Below are 23340 nucleotides of genomic sequence, written 5' to 3'. Positions count from 1 at the left end.
GCCGATGCAGGTGGATCACCACGTCAGGAGTTCAAGACCAGACTGGCGAAGATGGTGAAACCCCGTCTCTAATAAAAATACAAAAATTAGCTGGGCATGGTGGCAGGCTCCTGTAATCCCAGCTATGTGAGAGGCTGAGATGAAGAATTTCTTGAACACAGGAGGTGGAGATTGCAGTGAGCCAAGATTGCACCACTGCACTCCAGCCTGGGTGACAGTAAGACTCTGTCTGGGGGGGCAGAGGGGTTGGGGAGAGAGAGAGAGGGAGAGAGAGAGAAAGAGAGAGAGAGAGAGAGAAGAAAAAACTATTAATCCTTTTCTCTAACCCCTAATTTAAACCACTCCTGTAGTTTTTCTTCATAGAAGAGATTTTGCTGGTTTGTTTAAATACAGACCGAAATATGTTCACCTCTGCTCAATACTGTATAGCTGACATTCTCTCCAAATACATCTGTAGACCAACTGAAATAAATGAACACTCCAACACTGTAGAACCTGTGGAAATTGATAAGCTGGTTCTAAATCTTATTTAGTAATGAGCACATAGAGTAGAGAGACGCCAATGGATCTCGAAGACAAAAAAATAAGCAGGAGACTTACACTATCAGATAATATAAAACTATAGTAATTCAGATAGCAGACTGAGGCAAAGACAAATAGATCAATGAAAAAGAATAAAGTATTCAGAAATAAGCCTTTACATCCATGGCCATTTGACTTAGAACAGAGAGAACACATGGGCACAATGGAGAAAAAAACGGTCTCTTTAGAAAATGATGCAGGTCAATTAAACATCCACATGGGAAATTACAAAAAATAAAGTCTGACCACCTACATCACTCCAAACACACACACACAAATTCCATATGGACTATAAATCTAAACATAAAAAATAAATTTTTTGAAAATAAACATAAAAATACCTTCACGTTTTTATGTTACTCAAACAGCTTCAAATAAGACACAAAAGTTGTTCAACATGAAGAAAATAAATTAAATTGTATTAAAAGTCTCTGCTCATGAAAAAGCATAATAAATAGAGGGGAAATCCAAGCCATATGTCAGAAGAAGATATATCCAATACATACATAAATAAAGATCTGCAATCCAGAATATATAAAGAACTCTAAAGACTTAATGAGAAAACAAACAACAGAATCTCCAGAGAACAATGTTAGAGACCAAAATAGGCACCACATAAAGAGGGTATAAATACTGGCAAAAAATATATATAAAGAGACACTGGACTATCTTAACTATTAGGGAATTATAAACGAACCTCAAGAAACCACACGTTCATCACAATGACCGCAAAGATAAAAATCAGACAAAACCAAATTTTGAAGCAACTGAAGTTCTCAGATACTGCTGAGGGGATATAAATTAGTAAAACATTTTGGAAAACATTTTAACATTATCCATCTATTAAATCTGAACTTATGCATATCCCCTTACCTAGAATGTGTACTCCTGAGTATGCACCCAACAGAAATGAAAATGTACTTATTAAAAGATACATATAAAACATTTTTAGAAGCAATATTTGTAATATCAAGAAACCCCAAACAACTTATACAGCCAAAGCCAGTATATAGGACAAATTAACTGTAGTATTGCCCTAGAGCAATGAAAATGAATCAATTATGACTGCATCCAATAACCCAATAACATGGATGAATCTCACAAATATAATCTGAGAAAATGAACTGTAACCAAAAAAAAAAAAAACACTTTTCCTAAGTCTATAAAAATTTCATAAACAAGAAAAACAAATTTATGGTTGGAAGTCAGACCAGTTATTCTTATGGGGATGCAAAGCAGGAACTCATAATGCTTTATTCCTTGACCTGGGCACTGTTTACACGACTGTGTTCACTTCATAAATATTTATCTAGCTGCACACTTAGGATGTGTGTGATCTTATATACGCTGGTTGCATTATGTATGCAGGTTGTAATAAAAATTATATGTCAAAAATATTATTTTGGTATCAGCATTCAATATATCTTGGGGTCTATTTTCTTCAGGTGGTGATAGATTTGCAAATTACTATGAGCCTCACTGACTTGTCCTTTTCTCGATTGCTCAGATTCTAAGAGACCATTGTGCAGGGGAAAAAATCCAGAAACAAATAAAATGAAACATTATTAAAGAGAGAAATATGCTTTTAAAAACTAGTAGTGCTACCACATAAAGTTTCTGGATCAACTTGATAGGGATGCTTAGTTTAGAGATCACGTTTGTTCACTAGAATGCATTTTTGTGAATTCAGGCATTTCATTGCCTGTTTTTGAAAAAAAAAGAAAAAGAAAAAGAAAAAATTGTAAAGTCTCTGCAATTTCAGATTTTCAGTAACCAGTGCAAACTGTATTCTCTTTATGCATAAAATCTCTCTCCAAGCCTGCTGGTTTCTCTTAAGGTAAATTAATTGAAACTGCTAGGAAAAATCATTTATTTCTTATGGCTTATTTGGAACTAAATTTTCTTCACAACACAATTAAGGAACTCTTGTACTTTACCCTTTTTATTGTAAATATTAATAGACAATTTAAAATTAAGATACATTTATAGAAGTATAAATAAAAAATTTTTTAAAGCTCATTTTCATTTTTTTTTTCTTATATTGGTGTTATAGATCTCCTGTGTCAGATCAGTATAGCACAAAGTTAAATGGAGGTTCAAGACGTTACAGGACATCTTCTGACAAAAGTAATTTTTATTTGCCCAATTTATCTTCTGAATTGTGCCTTGCAATGCAGCCTTCACTTTTAGAAAAATACTGAGATTTTCAAAGGGAGAACCACATGTCAATATTCCTGACAGTTCTCTACAGATGATGGAGGATGTGGCCCTTGAAACATAATATACGGTAGTACACACAATCATCACTGCTCTAAAACAAAAAAAATCCCCTAAAGGTAAATGCAAGTTTACCGCAAAAAATACTCTACCATACCCATACCCTGGATTGTTATACATTTAGTCACCTGAGAGATATGTAGACATTGAATATATTTCTAATACTGCTAGAGTGGACTCAAAGTTTAAAAGATATGAGCCACCAGCAAGTTCAGGAAAGGCAAAACGATTTGGCCATTCACCAAATAAACTACTTTATTTTCATTTCTCATGTCCACTGACTCTTCAAATTTAAAAAACAAAAAATCTCAAACTCTCTACTTTAAAAGTTTCCAGGCCAGGCATGGTGGCTCACACCTGTCATTCCAGCACTTTGGGAGGCCGAGGTGGGTGGATCACCTAAGGTCAGGAGTTCGAGACCAGACTAGCCAATATAGTGAAACCCCATCTCTATTAAAAACACAAAAAAATTAGCTGGGAGTGGTGGTGTGTGACTGTAATCTCAGCTACTTGGGAGGCTTAGGCTGGGAAATTACTTGAACAAGGGAGGCGGAGTTTGCACTGAGCTGAGATCAAGCCACTACACTCCAGCAAGACTTTGTCTCAAAATTAAAAAAAAAGTTTCCAGTTATAAGACATGCTTTCCATCTATTTTGAAATATCCAAGCTTTCCTCATTCTTCAGACAATTACAGCCTGGGAAAAGTAGTCCTATTTCTATTATAAGCAATAAAAATCAAAGCAGTTCTTAATTAAATTAAATTTAAATTAACAGTCCAAATTGTTTGCTAGGGGAATGATATTTTTTGGTGTCCCTTCTACAACAATTACAAAACTGATTTGCATGGAGGCGGGAAGAAATAAGAAGAGTAAAACATATGCAGAATTATTTCATTGTATATTCAACTCATGTCAAGACTCCATCTTGTCCACTTATATTAAAAGAACAAAGCAAGAATGTTTTACTTGTTCAGACTAATATGGAGAAATGCTATGTATTGGCAACTGGTAATTTATTTATGGTTCTTAATTTGTACAGGGCAAAATGCAGGATAAGACTGTTAGAAACATCATATAAAGTTTCAGTTATATAGGAGGAATCAGGTAAAGATATATATTTTATAATATGGTGACTATAGTTAACAACAATATATTCTTTAAAAATAAAGAATACAGTGTAGAAACAGATTTTTAGTAAATCATCTGTCTGCATATACTCCACAGAATTTCAAAATAAATATGAAGTATTTTCTGAAAATATGTAAGATATAATCTAAAAATAACTGAAAGAAAAGAGGAAGATAGTAAAATATGTAATGGAAATCAGAGAAAGACAGTATACCAAAATTTGTATTCCATTCATCTTCTAAAATTCCTAAAGATGAATCAAATATTTGATGTTGAGGTTCAGTAGAAAAAGTAAAAGGAAAATATTAAGTACAATATAGCTGGTGATCACAGAGCAATAATAGCCACACTTATTATTATTAATGAAGGAATATTTATCCATGAACATTTCTTCAAAGTCCAGAAGAAACACAAAGTTAATGTTTGAAAGCCTATCTTAAACTTTCCTACATCACACAAAAAATTACAAATAATACAAGTATTCATCACTTTACATATATATATATATATATATGTATATGTATATATATATATATATATATATATATATATATATATATATATATGGAAAAGCTACTTGCACATATGTTTATAGCAGCATAATTCACAACTGCAAAAAATCTGGAACCAGCCTAAAAGTCCATCAACCAATGAGTGGATGAAGAAAATGTGGTGTATATACACCATTGAATACTAGTCAGCCATATAAAAGGAATGAAATAACGGCATTTGCAGCAACCTAGACGGAGTTGGAGGCTGTTATTCTGAGTGAAGGAACTCAGGAATGGAAAACCAAATACTGAATGTTTTCACCTGTAAGTGGGAGCTAAGCCATGAGGACGCAAAGGCGTTAAGAATGATATAACGGACTTTGGGGACTCATGGGGCAGAGTTGGAGGTGGGTGAGGGATAACAGACAACACACTGGACATAATGTACCTGCTCAAGTGATGGGTGCATTAAAATCTCAAAAATCACCACTAAAGAACTTACTCATGTAATCAAAAACCACCTGTTCTCCCCAAAATACTTTTTTCCTAAACTTTTATTTTAAATTCAAGGGTGCAGTGAAGGTTTGCTACATGGGTAAACTTGTGTCACAGGGGTAGTACCAAGTTTACCCATTTGTTGCACCCCAAAATCATTAAAATACAATTAAATTCAATTAAAATCAATACATAAAATTGTAAACAAACACAAATTTGAAATGTTAAGCATAATATATAATGCCTTTAGGTTGGCAGGAAGGCATAATGCCTACTTAGATAAAATTTGAATTCTGGTAGAAAAATAATGCACACAGATAGATGGTAACAGTATAATTGGTTTAAGGGCTAAACTAGACATATAATGACTCAGTTACAGGGTCATAGTCAAGAAGGCAATGCACCCTCAGGCAACTACATACATTTGCTTAGTTCAAAGTACAAACCATACAAGGTCAAATGCCATTCCAAAACCTGAAGCAAACCAGACGAGATAGAACACAATTGCAAAAAATCAGGAACTTGCCTAAATGCCCATCAACCAAAGAGTGGATCAGAGGTATATATACACCACTGAATACTAGTCAGCCATAAAAAAGGAATGAAATAACGGCATTTGCAGCAACCTGAGTTACAGTACAGTCATAGACAGAAAAAACCAATGATTAGTAAGATCTTGTAAAAAACACCTCTCCCTTGAAACCATGAGAGGAGCTCCTTACACTTGGCAATGGGGAACCAAAATTAATGTTTTGTGGGACCCTTACTTCAGGCTGGTTCTTGTTAACATCTGTACTATATGTAACTCGGAAGAATACTGTCATAAAATAACTCACTAGCTTTTGAGTAACATGAATCACAAATACTGTAAAACATAAATGGTGATTTGTAACCTATGCTATTTGATCTCCAAAATGCGGTTCTCAAGTGTAACAGTTATCCTAGGGCACTTGACATTGTAACAGTAAATAATAAATAAATAAGCAAACCATCAGATTAAAGAATTTAAAGGGCACCTGCTTTTAAAGCAATGTTTGTGTCAGAACACATCTGTTGCCCAGAGTAATGGAGCATGAAGTATCACAGAGAGATAAGGGCACACCCAGAACTGAATCCAAGTGATCAGACTGTCAGTCCAGTGTTCTTCCACCTGTAACATGGTCGAGCTTGCTCTCAGAAGCAGAATGCCAGGCTGTAGATTGTAGCCTCACTACCGACTAGCTGCATATTTTGGGGAGGTTACTTATTGCTCCTGTGACGCAGTGTTCTCTATAAACTGAAGAGATAATGCTTAGGGGAAACACATTAAAAACTCAGGAATGTTCTGGAGATACTTTGCGTAAGACCCAAGTGAGCAGGCTTCCAGCTGGAGACCAGGAGCCCTCAGAAGCCCTAACCTTTGTCTAGAAACAATATGTATTACTCTGCATTGTTAACCTTGTACATTTCTATACCTTTTGCTACTAAGGAAATTGGCATCCTCTGACCATGACCATGGCTTTTTTTCTGTCTATGGCATCACTTTGCTGAAACTTCTCATCACCAGTTAGTGCTTATATTGAAAATGTAATAAACAATCAGCCATTAAGTGATAAGTCTTTCTTTCTTGCTGCTTTTTCACAATATTATTTTCTTTTAGTCCATAAATGTTTTAAATTTGGCATCTTTAATAATTCAAAAATATAATGTTCAAAATCTTTTTAACTTTCAGTAGAAATCAAATCAATATAACTCAATTTTTTCTGATACTATTTTTTCATATTTGCCACTTGTGAAAAATGAGATTAATTCTTACTGCATTAACATCTGGAAAATATCTTCATAATTCAGAGTTTTTAAAAAATTAATCTTGATCACACTTAACATCTCCCTATGTTTGCATTAAATGTTATTGTTGTAGCTAAGACAACACGCAATGAACTGGAAAAATGGGTTAACAATTTGAAAAGTGTTTCTAAAATCGAATCTTACTTGTTACCTTAACTCAGGCTGTCATGATTTACAGACGTCATCTCAAGTTGAAAAGCAATTAGTTGCCTTTTTATTTGCCTCCATTTTTGACAGAAAGTTAGTATGTTCTCATATTTTCTAACAGGATTCTACTACTCATTTCTCCTGGGAATCAATGTAAGATATTGTAAGGAAAGGTCTCGAACTGAGGTAGACGAAACTTTAAATTCCAACTTCACTGGGTATTTGGCTGAGTAATACTGGGAAAGTTATCCAGCCTTATTGAGCTTCAATTTCCCCAAAAGTGCCATATGAAATAACTGCATCTATTGAATAAATCAATGTTTTATTTTAATTTACTTGTTTTATTTTAATTATTTATGCTTCATTTTATTTATTTAAAGAGTGTAGGCTAAAATAAGTAAGTGGCATTTCACAGTTCTCAGAAAGTTAATAATGACAAATAAATAACAGTATTATTAATTAAGGAATATTTATCCATTACCATTTCTTCAAAGCCCAGGAGAAACACAAACTTAATGTTCAAAGGCATAGCTTAAACTTTCCTACTTCACACGCAAAAAATTTACAAATAATACAAGCATTCATCATTTTTTCATATTGACTACATAGGTGCTTTTTTTGCAGTTCTTTCTATATTCTGGATACTGCTTCTTTGAGATTTTTTTTTAGACAGATGTTGCAAGTGTTTTAACAAATCGCTTCACTCAGTCATTTATAGCATCCTTGTTGCAGCAGTCTGCTCTATTCTGATGTAACCACATTCATCAGTCATTTTTCATTAGCATAGGAAGGGATCCCCAACCCTCAGGCCACGGACCACTACCAGTCCTTGACCTGTTAGGAACCAGGCCACACAGCAGGAGCTGAGTGGTGGGTGATTGAATGAAGCTTCATTTATATTAACAGCTACTCTTCATGGCTTGAATAACCTCCTGAGCTCTGCCTCTTGTCAGATCAGTGGCAGCATTAGATTCTTATAGGAGCACAGATCCTATAACTGTGCATGTGAAGGTTCTAGGTGGCACACTTTTTATGAGAACCTAATGCCTGTCTCTCTTCACACCCAGATGGGACCATCTAGTTACAGACAAACAAGATCAGGGCTCCCAATGATTCTACACTATAGTGAGTTTTATAATTATTTCATTATATAGTACAATGTAATCATAGTAGAAATAAAGTGCACAATAAATGTGATGTACTGAAATCATCCCAAACCATCCCCCCTCCTCCAACCTCCTGTTCATGAAAAAATTGTCTTCCAAAAAATCAGTCCTTGATGCCAAAAAGGTTGGGGACTGATGGTGTAGGACATTTCAGTTAATGATGTTCAACTAATTTCCTGCCACAGAGAGGGAGGAATTAGAATTGTGGGGAGGTTTTTTTCAACATGTAAGGTAGAGTCTGACATGTCCTCTCTGCAGGCTGAGAGAATTGGCATATTCCCACAATGAGCATCACTGCCATACTGTGGCAACTGGTGTCTTATGAAATTAAATGTTTAAAAATACAAGAAATCATCAAAAAAAATAAATTGACTAATTAATCTTTACTCCTGAATTTGAACATAAGCTTCACATTCATAAGAGTGTCAAAGGGATGGATATCAATTACAAATAGCTTGAAAAAATGTTTTCACATTCTTTCAATAAAAGTGATGCCTTCTCCCCTTGGAAATTTTTCTTTACTGTGGTAAAGTGTACATAACATAAAACTTAGCATTTCAACCATTTTTCAGCGAACAGTTCACTGACATTAAGTGTATGCACATTGTTCTGCAAATATCACTGCCATTCACGCCCAAAACTTCATCTTCCCAAACTGCAACTCAGTGGCCATTAAACAATAGCTTTCCATTTACCTCCTCCCACTCCACCCCCAGCCCCCGACAGCCAACATTCTCTTTTCTGACTTTATGAACCTGCCTACCCTATGAATCTCATGTAAGTGGAGTCATACAGTGTTTGCCCATGTCTAGGTTTTTTCATTTAGCGTTATGGCCTCATTAATCCATGATGTCACATGTGTTAGAGTTTATTTCCCTTTAGGACTAAATAATACTGCATTGTATGTGTAGATCACATTTTGCTTATGCATTCATCTATAGATGAACCTATGGGTTGTTTCTACTTTTTGGCTGTTGTAAATAACACTTCTATGAACATGGGTGTACCAATACCTGATCAAGTCCTTTCTTTCAATTATTTTAAGTATATACTAACAGTGATATTTTAACTGATCTTAACTATTTGTATTAAAGACTAAAGAAAAAAATTACCATTGGATTTTCTTTTTGCATTCATTCCTCATAATTATAATGACTGAGCACTTGCCACGAATGGAAATCAACTTGGTGAAACCAGTTGTGACACAGATAACCACCATGAAACCACAGTAAATGTAGGTCTTCTCAGATTAAATTTTGTTCTGCGCACTCTTGATACAATTCATGTACTTAAATGTGACATGAGCATTCAAATTATTGAGCCAGAAATCAAGTATCTACATGTCTGTATATATCTTTACCCTAGAAAATCCTCAGGAGACCTCCCTTAGCAATCATTGTTCAAAAAATGACTCACATACCCACATCCACACCAATTCTTTGCAACGATAACAGGACAGGAATGATTGGCTCAGACCAGTCATTTTTCACCACCTTGGAACATGCTTTACTTCCCCTGAAGCACATGATCCTCAAAGATATACCACAATAAAACTGAACTTCTGTTAAAGTGTGAGGAAAGAGAAATGGTCAACTAACGGTATCTACTACACTCAGTTGATGGAAGTACATAAAACCAGAGACTTCGCCTAAATTAACTCACGGTACAAACAAAATAATTTAAAATTTACCTTCACTTGAATTTCAGATAGTTATATTATTTTTCACTCAGCATAGTATAAATGTGAACTAAAACTATATTCATTATTTTGTCCATCTAGATTTAATTATAACATATATTCCTACTCAGTACAGAGTAGGAACACAATACATATTTTCTTTAAAAAATGAACTTAGAACAAGTTTTAAAGTATAGTAGGTATGCCACTTCAGAGCAGATATACAATTGTTTTTATTATACTATTGCTTATATTGGATAATTTATTTCAACAACGCTTTTACTGTGTCACTTTACCTGTAGCATATTTAAAAAATAATGCCTCATATTCACGAATCATCTTTTAAGCTCCTATAACCTTATTCATTGCCATTTCAAAGTCTTGTCTTACTTTGTCAATCCTATTCCATGCAACATTATTTCTTTCCCTTCTTACACGAACCACATATTTACATTTAACTTTTATCATTCTGCATTACACCATGGACCAAAAAAAATTAACTTGCATGTATGGCATATGATCTCCTATTACCTAATACTATATAGCAATTGGTATAAACACCTCTTTCACAAGCATGGTCTACGTCCCATTTTTAAAATTATCTTTCCTTCAAATACCACAGCTTAGCTGGCCCTGATTCAGTGCTGTTTCCATTCATATTATTGTTGCTCTAAGTATAAAATGCAAAGAACTGCTTAACTCATGCTGTGATTAAATTCTGGAAAGGAGAAGATTCCAGGCTTCAAGGCTAAGGCAGCAATTGGAATTGTTAAATACTGAGGATTTCTCACTCCCTTCGCTTCCTGAGTTCCTTGCCTCCCATCACTCAGATATGCTCTGCATTTTGTTTCTTCTGGGTTTTGGCTTACTTAGTTTGTTTCCTCTGCTTAGACTGTCTTCCTCGTGTAAGTTTCACTTTGGAAAAAAAAAATCTAACCAACCTTCAGTGCTAGTCTTAAATTCCTCATCCTCCAGGAAACCTTTTATGTTCATTCACCAACTGAAATGTGTGTGTGTGTGTGTGTGTGTGTGTGTGTGTGTGTGTGTGTATGTGTTTTAAATCCATGTGGCAATTTGTGCTCTCCTACTTGACTTTATTATTATAGCATACATTTTCATCAGTACATTACTAAACTTTCTCTCTGTGTGTCTCTTTTTCTCTCACTCTTGTCTAAAGTACTTAATATATTACATTGCATCAAGTTGTTTCCTAGAAAGGAGCCCTTTCCCTAGCCTGAATAACCCACTGATAGTTCAAAAAGGGAGGGCTCCTCAGAGTTCTCAGGCATCTGGAGACACAATCAATTCCATCCCTATACATCTTATCATAAAGAAGTCTTGTCTCCAGGGCATATATCCCCACCCAGATGCTTTTCTCCATGCAATGTCTTTACGTACCTTACTCTGACTCAGTTTCTCACCTGACTTTTATCCTACTAACAAACTTTCCCCAGAATTCCTTGGAAATCAGTCTATCATGAACAAAATCCCCTAAATATTCTACTTTCTCTCTCAGTATTACCTATGCTGTTTGATTCCTTCTTTATCAATGGACTATTTCAAAATCTGGCTTTTCTTTCTACACCACAGTATAGGGTTAGTAGCATAAGTGGTGATGTAAAAAGCCACAAGGGCATTCTAATCACAGAAACATCTGACAGTCAATGATTCTTTTCATCAACCTTGTTCTTTCCATGGATCAGGGACCTTTCATTTCCCCCATATGCCAACCGCCTCATGGCAGCAACATCTCAGTATCCCCACACGCTTCTCCTGATCTCTAAGTGCTGAAGTTCCCAAAACTTAGTGTTTGTATTCTTTTTTTTGTCAACCCCATTTTCTAGGTGATTTCATCTTGGCCCATTACTTCTCTCTCAAGTTTTGATCAACATTTGCAACTGTCTTGCCAAGAATTAGGTTTCTGTATTAAAAACGCCTCACACACCTTCATTCCTGCCATCACAATAGGCAGTGGAGGAGGTATGGGGATCTGTTCAGAACAAAAACCACCACATCATTCTTCATTTTTCCTACTTTCCAATTTACAATTCATCAGCAAATCCTCCATGTTCTATCTTTTAATCCCTTTCTCAAGGTCTCCGCAGCCTATCAACATGGTTTGAGCTACCATCAAATTCTGCCTGGACAAGTCATGCATTAAACTCATCTTTTATTCTCGTCCAAAAAACATAGGGTTACCCATTCCTGACATCCACCCTGCACAGCATCTACAATAATCCTTTTATATTGGATTATGTCATAACTTAATAAAATCATTCAAAGGCTTTCTTTCCAACACATGTAGAACAAATCCCATATTCTAGCCCCAGGTACATTTCTGATCTTATTTCCAATCAGACTTTTCCATTCACACTAGCCTCCAGCTCCCTATCGACCTTTAGGGCTTTACAAAGAAATCCCAGCATGCTGCTCCCCTAAGAATCCACAAGTCTTGGTCTTTTCCTTTATTCAGGTCACTGTTTCAGTTTTATCACAAAAGAACTACTTTGACTTTCTTATCTAAAATAGCACCACTCTCATTCTTCCCTCTCAAACTTTTTTTCCTTAAAGTTGCTAACTCCATAACTTACCAGTCTATTCATTTCCTCAAACTCTTTTGCCTGCATTACTAGGGTGGGCACTTTGTTTTGATTGTGTATTTGTTTTTTCAATTGCTCTATATCCAACTTCTAGAACAGTGTTTAGCATGTTATAGGTACTCAAATATATTTGACTAAATGATAGAACTGAACCAAGAGTTAATGAAACTAAAATATAAAATAAGATAAAAGTGGATAATAACATAAATTAAGTATAATGAGTGACAGATTTGTGGACTACTTTTATTTATAAATGGTGGTTCAGATCAGGGGTCAGTACTTGGCATAGTGGAAGAGCTATTTTGCAAGTCCAATAAAATTAGGTTGAAGATTTTTTCTTACTGAGAGTGTTTAATAGGTGATAAAACTACACATAGGAAGAGCTCTAATCATGGTGCTCTTGGCAATAGAAAAAGAAAGGCAATTACTCATGTGTAAAACTAGAGGCAATCAAAAACTAGATTTGCCAGAGATGTTGAGGTTTTATGTGCAATTTATAGCAATTTACAAGTTAACCACTAAAATGCTATCCAAAAAGTAACTGCAGTTGAGAATCCAAAATATTCAGCATCTAAACTTTTCCCTCACTAAAATGCAATATTTTCAATTTTTTCCTTAGTAATAAAACATTAGTAATACACATTTGATTATAATCATAAATATTTGATTATAAACAATTATAGTAATTGATAATAAACATTTGATGACAAAGAAAAACATGGAAAATTTACAACTTTGGTCTTAGATATTGCATTTTTGAAATTCCAAGTAAGCCAACATTCTCTGAGATATCAAGGTTTTTGTAACTTTTGCTAAAGTGCTACAATTGTACTGTTATTTTTTACTTTCATTCAATCAGCATTTAAAATTCAAAAATTTATTTCAGAAAAATATTGTTAGATATTTATTACACTATTTTTTCTATTAGAAGTGGTAATTTTATATTTGTCATTAGAGAGTCAATTTTGAGAATCTTCTGAGTTATCCTACTGGAGGCACACAAACTACTAAGAAAAGATATACCTTTCAACTTCTTATTCAATGTAAAACATCATACATATTTTGTTACTATTTTCATAGTAAAGATAAAACTCAAAAAGTTGCTTAGTGTTTTTCTGATTAATCTGTATTGAGTTTAGATAACTAAACTAATACAGCTCCAAGTTTCAGGCTTTTGTTTATACAGCATGAGTAAGTATGCAGTTAATGCAAACTATAAGGTTATAGCTATCTGCAAAACCTGAGCTTTGCTTTCATTTTAGTTCTGTATATTAACATAATTTTCATACCTTCACTCTGAGTACAGAAGTAAACATTCTTGCATCTTCAGATACACCTCCGATGTAGAATTTTTTCTGAAACACTGGGGGATTATTATTTTCATCCTGAATCTCAATGTACACTTTAGCTGTATTACCTGGAGGACAAGAAATGATGCATTTTTTAATTGGTAGTGATTCATGGGGGGAAAATGCACTGAAGTAAATACTCACTGTACTTTTTTTTTTGGAAACATTGAAAATAACTTAAATCAAAAGCCATTTCTAGATGGCATGCCTTGCACCCCCAAATTCAGGGGACACTGATAATGATACTTCTGGTATAAACATGTTAGGTTGCTGTTATTTCTTTTAATTATAATGTCCTGGTAATTCATTTTACTTGATTTAATTTGGCACTAAAATATTGCACTCTGCTAATTTTAATGAAACAACTCCACCATTCATGTTCACAAACACTTCACACACAGTACCAGTTATACCAAAGGGACACAAATATATAAACCCCTTAAGAAATAATAGAAATAGCTATAAGCTAACATATGAATACATATTTATTCTTAAGTATAAAATCAGCAATGACATTCCTTTAGCTTAAAATTCTACTATAACATTTTTATTTTAAGACTAAAAGTAACAATGTTTGGGTGGGGTGTTTATTTCCACAAATGGAAAACATGTTTTATCATGCCTCGGAAACTGTCAATGTTAGAGGCTAACATTCATTGTAAACAATGTAGCTGAAAATACGATTATAATATGACTCACTGCTGCATCTTGCCATTTAAATAACAGTACATGTACCATACATGTCATCATCAAATTTTAGAACCTCCTTCAACTCATCATTACACCTTGATGAGAAATGCAGTACTTGTCACTAGTCCAATAATGATCTTTTAAAACATAATATATAAAAAATAACTTATAAACCAAATAAAATGGGAAATAAGTGGTTATTCATGTTGTAAAAAAAATAGATTCAAATAAGTATTGCTAGTGTATTACTTAAGTCAACTTTTCTGATGCATTTCAGTTATGGACAAATATATGGCAATTAATCTAGATACTATTTATCAAGGATGCCCTTATTTTGATGTTTTACCTGTGTTTAATGCCTCCTGTGCAATTTTAAATAATTAACACTAGCCTATTGCAGGGTACATCATGGGTATACAATACATTTGTATTGGTTGAATAAATGAATGAATGAATAACATGTATTAGAAAGAACTTAGAAATAGTCTGTTTTTGTTTTTGATTTTGCCTGCCTTGGGAAAGGTCAGAGAGAACAGGGAGTTAACTCCAATGTTTTGCTCCTATCCTGCTGCTACTCATTTAGTTTTTCTCTATTTGTCTTCCACAACCTGGAAGAGGTAGAATCAAGAGGAAAACTGCTAGCTCAACAGAGAAGAGAACCGGCAGGGAAGTAGGGCTAACAGCAGATTATGCTTCTCTGTCCTGCAGTGCCAGGACTCTGACTTGTACTCTAGTCAGCCACCGGAAATCAGAGTTCATACAAAATGAAATTAATTTTACTTATATCAGATATTAAGTGATTTGTGGGAAAAAGGTCTATAAATAAACCAAAATATAATGATATAACTGGAACATAGAGGGGAGAGATGATTATATTTGTGATATTTTAATTGAATTATATTTAATTATACAGAAATTAATGACTATACGATACAAAATTTCAGAATACTTAACAGCACCAAAAAAACTCAAAAACATTGTTTAGACTTAAAAGAAAAAAATTATACATTTATTCATTTTAAAAATCCAAGATCATTCAGTATTTTTCACAAAAGAAAAACACCTATAATATGATTTATAACAATATTGCATCGTGAATTTTGAAATTTATGTTTGTTATATATCTAATTACACAGGATTATTTGTAATAGTCAATAAAAATAAATATAAAGTTGTGAAAAAGGTCTTGTCATTAAATTTGTGACAGACGTTAGAATAAAATTGTTAATCCTTATTTTCTATAATGTAAAATAGACTAGTTTCCTTTTTTCCCTTCTCCCTATTAATCTTCAGCAGTTGTTAGGTATCTCTCCTTTAAAATGCTACAGCGCATTAAAAATGTTTCTTTCTATAAACTTTCCAGAACTTACTTGGCATTGCATTTAGTTATAAGCATGTTCTTTATTCTTATTAGATTTCAATAATCTTCAAGATGGAAATTCTATCTTCCACATCTATTAGTACTAAAATGTCCTACTTTGTTGGTAATTTTTACCCTCAGATATTGTTCTAACAGAATTTCTTAATTTTTCCTAAATAAAAAAGTTGATATTCAATTTATTAGTTGTCTTTGATGATAATAATGAGATTGTAATAAACTTAAACAAAAAAGTTAACTCTTGAAAGGATATGAGGGAGTTCGCTAAATCAATGTGAAGTCGAAAGAAGACTTTTGGTATCACAAAATAATCAGGAAGTTCCAGAGTCTGGAAAGCAGCAGATGTTTTATTTTCTTGCAGGTAACGGCAGATGAAATAACTCAGCAAACTCTGTTCTTTTATGCTTCTTTACCCTACCCCTTCTTCCTTATGAAGAAGGCTTAAGAATCATACCCTGGGGATATATTACATGACTGTCCTAGTTTGGGTCATATGCTTGCTCCTTGTCTAGGGGAGGAGAGGTCACCAGATTATCCACTTGACAAGTCACTGGAAAAATTATAAGACATTGTAGTGTATCTAATTCAAGAATGCCTAAAATAAATATTGGCCAGTAAAGAAAAAAAGAAAAAAAAATAAGTGTACACTTATAGTTAAATCACCAGAACAGTGTTCTTTTAGATTTTTTTCTTCATGTTTATACAATGTGCATGATGTCATCGATTTCTCTGGCTCACATGCTTCGCCACTAAGGACTGTACCATGTTCTTCCACCAAATTTGGATATTGATTATTTCAAGACAGAAACTTGGAAGCAAATCTGATTTAAATTCTTTTAAGAGAGTCTGCATGTTTATGTCCTTGAGTATTTACAATAACTTTTTCCATGTTGTATCCTTTATTTAATGTAGACATCAAATATGTAACAAGAGAGATGCTAAAAAGAAAATGGAAAGTATCATGATAAAATAGATAGAAAAATAATGTGTGGGGACCAAAACACATGCCTAATATCCTAGTATTCTCCTCCAGTCTCCCTTCTGGGTCATCTAAACAACGCAAGTATTGGGAAGAGAACCAGAGAGTGAAAGAAATTACAAGGTAGCCAAAGAGTTATTTGGAAAGTGCTTTAAGAGACATTATAATTTTTCTTTGTGCTTTGGGGCACATTGCCTTATTTTTCTTCCAATATTATTTTTTTTCTCTAATTTTATATGGGACAATCTTTTCTTTGGGCAGAACCTTTGAAGTTCTGGCCAAATAATGAATACCGTCTCATTATTATAGTCAAAGAAAACTAAAAACGTAATTAAATATCAACTTTTTTGTTCAGGAAAAAAATGAGATAAACCAGAAGTTTTAAAAATTACTCCTGAGGGAAGAAAATTTGAGATACCTTCTTGGGATGTTTTAAAGACAGAATATAATAATTCTATGTAGTCAAGTTCGGGGAAGAATGCAAAACAGTATAGATACCTCCTTGAATAGCATTTCTGTTCTATTTTAGACATTTAAACATGGTAAAAGGAGTTCAGAAGAGTGATGTTTAAATACCCATTAACCTCAACTTGACTCTATGATGTTTAAGACCAAATTTAGTTGGATTTTTTCCTTCCCCTTTTAATAATCAATACTATGCTGTTAGTTTTTTCTTTTTAGGAGGGCCCTATTATCCTCAAGATGAATCTATTTCATTTATACACATGGCAAACCTAGTGCCTACATTGTACTGGATTCTCAGAGAAAGCCTTACTGAATAAAAAGCCAGTGAGTTAAAAGTGTTCTCAACTGTGATCAATGTGGCTGCTCTGGAGCCATTTTTGGTAGTCACAACTGTGGGAGTGGGGGAAGGCAGTGCTACTGGAATTAAATGGTAGAGATCAGGGATGCTGAGAAATATTCTATGATGAACAGAATAAGCTCTTATACCAAACAAACAAAAATATTCAGCCCAAAAAGTCGTTAGTGATGAGGCTGAGAAACCCCAAGTTAAATTAAAAGAGAAAGGGGAATTAGATGAATTAAGATAAAATGGAAAGTTTCTGTAAAACTATCCTAACACCCTCTCCTGAATGCATCTGCATGCACATGCCTTTCATGTGGAACTTACCAGAATATTCTGTAATTATTTGATAACACATGGTTATACTCTTTTTGACTGTGTCCTTTAAAGTCAAGGGCTCAATCCTGTTTATCTCTATTCCTGTCACTGCCTTCTGGCCTCTGTTCCCCACATTCCCTCCATCTAAAATGTTCTTAACTCCAACCTATTTCTCTAGTTATTGCCGGCAAACATACATCAAAAAAAAAAATATTTATTTCCATACTTGGGAATGTAGGAGCTTAGTCTTATTAGAAAAGATATACTAGACTATATTTCCTTCAAAACCTTAAAGGAAAGGACTGTGTTTTTCTTATTGTTGTGCATCCTTTTCGCCCTAACATACTAAATGATTTTTAAAATTGTATCATGGTAAATGATTTATAGATTCTTCAAACAGTCTTATTACAGAGAACTTTTTAAATGCTTGGAACACCATATTTATATTTATTAATTTGCTTGTACCAAGGGACTGAAGTCAATTCCTTGCTATAAAATCATACAGACAATTTATTACGCTGTTTTTCCTTTAAGACTATTTTTCTTTATGCTTTACAGGTAAATTAATTATGGAAGCATTATGACTTCCACATCTTATATCGTTTGTCTCTGTGTCCCCACCCAAATCTCATCAGGAACTGTAATCCCCATATATGAAGGGAGGAACCTAGTGGGAGGTGATCAGATCATCGGGGGGAGTTTTCCCCAACGTGTTCTCGTGACAGTGAGTTCTCAGGAAATCTGATGGTTTTATAAGGGGTCTTCCCCCTCACTTTTACTTTCGTGCTGTCTTGTGAAGAAGGTACTTGCTTCTCCTTCCCCTTCCACCATGACCGTAAGTTTCCTGATGCCTCCCCAGCCATACAGAACTGTGAGCCAATTAAATTTCTTTTCTTTATAAATTACTCAGTCTCGAGTACTTCTTTATAGCAGTGTGAAAACAGACTAATACAGTAGGTATTCAATAAATGCTAAATTAAATTGTAATTGTTACCGCTTCACTATCCCTAACTGTCCACTTAGATAAAATAAATCGCTCTATTTTATTGCTGTAAATTAAATGAGATAACAGATTTTTGAGCATTGAAAAATCATAATAACAAAAGACGGCATGTTGTTTCAATGAAAAGCAATATATTAAAGGTAACAGATTTCTCTAAAAAGTTTAAATTTGGGAAAATATTTACTCTGAAACCATTTTGAAATTTGATGGGCTATTTGGAAACATCTTGAGGATTCTTGGTTTTTACATTATTATTAATTTCCTCTATGTTCCTCTGTTCCAGATTGTATTCTGGATAATATCTGGTTCTATAGGCAAATTATCTAAGATAAATGCTTAAGTTGCTCTTACTAAGGGGTTAATAGATACATAATGAGAAATATAAAGGTGGAAATACATATTTTTACTACAGATAGAATAATTTGTATAATTTTAAGTTATTCACTAAAAATATAAAATCAAATTTGAGAGAAAATATGTTATATTGTGCTCATTGGACAGAATTAACAGGAATAAAATATACTTTCAAAATATTTAGAAAATAAGTTATTAAGTATATTAGGATGAGAAGCTCACTGACTGTTACTTCTCAGCTTTTGCTCCGCAGAGATTATATTTAGATACATTTATATATACTATTTATTTTCAGTGGTTAGGCATAAAGATAGATTGAATCTTTTGTGGTTTATTTCAATAGTTTTCTAATTTAGCTTTGACATTGAATTAATTAGCCTCTGGGTGATGTTAATTGCTTGATCTAAAACATATATTTTGTGTATGTGTTTGACTGAAGGTTAATAACTGAATTAAATAAATAATTGCATGTTACTACTGGTTTTAACATCTGACATTATATTTCCTTTTTTTTTTTTTTGAGACAGAGTCTTGCTCTGTTGCCCAGGCTGGAGTGCAGTGACAAAATCTCAGTGCACTGCTCAGTGCAACCTCTGCCTCCCAGGTTCACCCAATTATCCTGCCTCAGCCTCCCAAGTAGCTGGTATTGCAGGTGCCCACCACCAACACCTGTCTAATTTTTGTATTTTTAGTAGAGTCGGGGTTTCACTGTGTTGTCCAGGCAGGTCTCAAACTCCTGACCTCAGGTGATCTGCCCACCTTGGCCTCCTAAAGTGCTGGGATTACAGACATGAGCCACTGCGCCCAGTCCATATTTGCATAATACATAATACTTGATTTTTGGCTAAATCTTTTCATGAAGAAAATGACAACATTGACACTTTGTCATTCCTCAGTATCTGTGGGGGATTGGTCGTAGGACCCCCTTTTGATACCGGAATCTATAGATGCTCAAGTTCCTGAGAGAAAATACCATAGTATTTGCATATAACCTACACATATCTTCCCATATAAATCATCTCCAGATAACTTATAATACCTAATACAATGTAAATGCTACATAAATAGTTGCATACTATATTGCTTAAAGAATAATGACAAAAAATTCTGTGCATGTTCATTACTGACAAAATCATCCATTTCTTTTGTGAATATTTTCCATCTCTGGTTGGCTAGATTCATGAATGCAGAACCCGTGGATAGAGAAGGCCAACTGTATAGTGATGAGGAAATAATCAGAAAAAAACACAAGTAATATTCTAAGTATTACTTAAATTCTGGTTTTGAATCCATTTTAACATGTTTTTCCTCCTTAAAAGATTTTGTGAACTAAATTAATCTGCAAATTATAATCACCAAAATAGGAGTTAAGGATGCAAAATTATTTGTTTTCACTGTTACTGGCAACATTTTGCTATTCCTGAGTTCAAATGAATACATTTAAAAGCCTCTGCAACCCAGTGATTGTGACTTTTAACTCATTCGGTTTCTAGGAGAAAAAAAGACACTATTTTAAATCACTTTTATTTATCAAACCCTAGCTCTCTACAAAAAGCAGCTACTATGCTATTACAGGACTCATAAGGATCAACAAAACTGTTGTAGTTATAATCTGGGCAATACAAATTTAAGCACAAATTTTGAAAGTGGAGCCCATGTCTAACCTGATAAGAGCACATGTATGCTGTGTGACTTTATATAGGTTACTTACTCTCTCTGAGGTAGTTTCTTATTCATAACCTGATAGTAATTTTACATAAATAACTAGATTAAATAAGCAAATGCATGCAAGGCATTGAATACATGGTACCTTTACTATTCCATATATGCCTTAGAGATTTCTGGCTCTCAAAGCAGGAGGGAGAAAACAGTGACATTATTACTATTACTAGAAGGAAGAAAAATACCAATACCATGAAGCTGAAACAAAATTTCCTAGCACTGAATTTTAAAAGAAAATGATTTTATATGAGATATTTTATAGGGCTATATTGCTCATCAAATAATGTAGTGGAAAATACATAATTTTAGTGCAAATAAAATAATTTTACTAAATCATAATGAAATACTATTGGAAAACATATGAAAAGTACCATATCTTTTTAAATATGCATTCTTTCGTTTACACAGGCAAATTTAGAGAAAATTTATTACAAAAAGCAATGCTTCAAGAAAATCACACAGTATATGATATTCGACCTAAGACTATTCCATTGCTATTACAAGCCTAGTAGAAATTATTATACATTGAATTGCAGGATCACAGCTGAGAAAGACGAAATTACTATGTCTAAATAGACCATTAAATGACCTCTGAATTCTCTGACGTATAATTAAAAATAAAAGTATATTCATGCCCCAAAATTGTTTTGTTTAAATAAAAACAATAATGAATAAATTTACTAAAATAAATAAACAAGCTAACAGAAAAACAATCTAAGATGCAAAAAAGATTGTGTCATGGAAATGCAGTTTGCTAAGCACTCAGAAAGATACATGGACTGTTGTTACCATCACATGGGCAGTTTCGAATTTTCTTATATGCACCTAAACACAGACATACACATGACAATATTAACACTATGTTTTTTTTTTTTTTTTTTTTTTTTTCTTGAGACTATAAAGGAGCTGTGTCTAAAAGATGAGAGAGGAATCCATCTAAAAGAAATGAACAAACTGACAGGGTTTGGATGTTTCTCTCCTCTACTTCTCACGTTGAAATATAAGCCCTAGTATTGGAGGTGGGGCCTGGTGGGAGGTGTTGAGGTGTTTGGACTATGGGGGTGGACCCCTCGTGAATGGATTAGCACCATCCCCTTGGTGAGGAGAGAGTTCTCACTCTGAGTTCTCAAGACATCTGCTTGTTGGAAAGTGTGTGGCACCTCCCCCTTCCTCTTGCTCCTGCTCTGGCCATCTGATGCACTGGCTCTTCCTTCACTTTCCACCATGATTGGAAGCTTCCTAAGGCTCTAACCAGGAGCAGATGCCAGCACCACACTTCCTGTACAGCCTGTAGAACCATGAGCCAAAGCAAAATATTATTTCTTTATAGATTACCCAGCCTCAGACATTCCTTTATAGCAATGCAAAAATGGCCTAATACACAAACCAAATGTGGTTTTCCATATTTCATGGAAGGAATGGAAGGTGCATTACCCTTTCTTGAAAGTTTCTCTACATTAGACATTTTACTTATAATATTTATTTAAACACCTTGCAAAAATCCATGAAATAGGTATCTGCATTTCTGCTTTGTAGATAAAGAAACTGAGACTCAAGGAGATTAAGGAACAAGTCAACTATTATACAGAAGAGCTAGGCTTCATTCCCAGGCATGATTAAAATTCATGTCCAGGTTTATCTCCCTAGTAAAAACAAGATTTGTAATAAGAGCAAAGTTAACTTCCGTTAGACGCTTCTGTTCAGCTTCTAGAATGCAGGCAAGCAAACAGTAGTACTGAATGAAGAATTATTGAATAAAATGACATGTCTATTTCAAAAGGCAGACAAGTGCAGTTGCCCCTTGTATGTTTGGAAATCATCCGAAGACTTATTACAAATGATTTAAAGGATTAATAAATGTTTATGACTTATTGAAAGAAGAGAAAAAACTGCTTTTCAAACACTGTGCTAAATTGTTTAATGCTGCTCAAATAGGCGCCTCTGTCCTTTAATGTAATACACACACACACACACACACGGGTATCACTTCAGCTTCCTATTGGTTCTATAATAGATTACTGCAAAGTTAGTAGTTTAAAACAATACATATGTATTACTGTATAGTTTGTAGGTCCAAATGGGTCTCACTGGGCTAAAATTAAGATGTATCAGGTCTACATTTCTTTCTGGAGCCTCTAGGGCTATATCTGTTTTTGCCTTTTCTAACTTCTAGAAAGTGTCTGCTTGCATGTTTTAGCTTAGTATCCTTTCATCAGTGGAATATGGCAACAGCCAGTGGAACCTTCTGTTGCATCACTCTGACACTGACTGTCCTGCCCTCTTTCACTTATAAGGATGCTTGTAATTGCATTGAGCCCACCCAGAGAGTCCTGAATAATCACCCTATATTAA

The 23340-nt window shown here is 34.1% G+C and overlaps 1 protein-coding gene across 1 annotated transcript in view; it reads right to left on the bottom strand.

Moving 5' to 3' along the window:
* The window catches only part of PCDH15 (protocadherin related 15), a 1717060-nt gene that overhangs the window by 82125 nt on the left and 1611595 nt on the right, over nucleotides 1-23340 (bottom strand). Inside the window, exon 34 of the mRNA XM_074382505.1 lies at nucleotides 13680-13807. Coding sequence (XP_074238606.1) covers nucleotides 13680-13807 — 128 coding nt within the window. The remainder of the gene's footprint in view (nucleotides 1-13679; nucleotides 13808-23340) is intronic.

This window comes from Saimiri boliviensis, chromosome 12, assembly GCF_048565385.1.
Source record: "Saimiri boliviensis isolate mSaiBol1 chromosome 12, mSaiBol1.pri, whole genome shotgun sequence".
In the NCBI taxonomy this organism is placed as follows: Eukaryota; Metazoa; Chordata; class Mammalia; order Primates; family Cebidae; genus Saimiri; species Saimiri boliviensis.
Note: the sequence above shows the minus strand (reverse complement) of the source record. Positions and strands in the feature narration are given on the sequence as shown.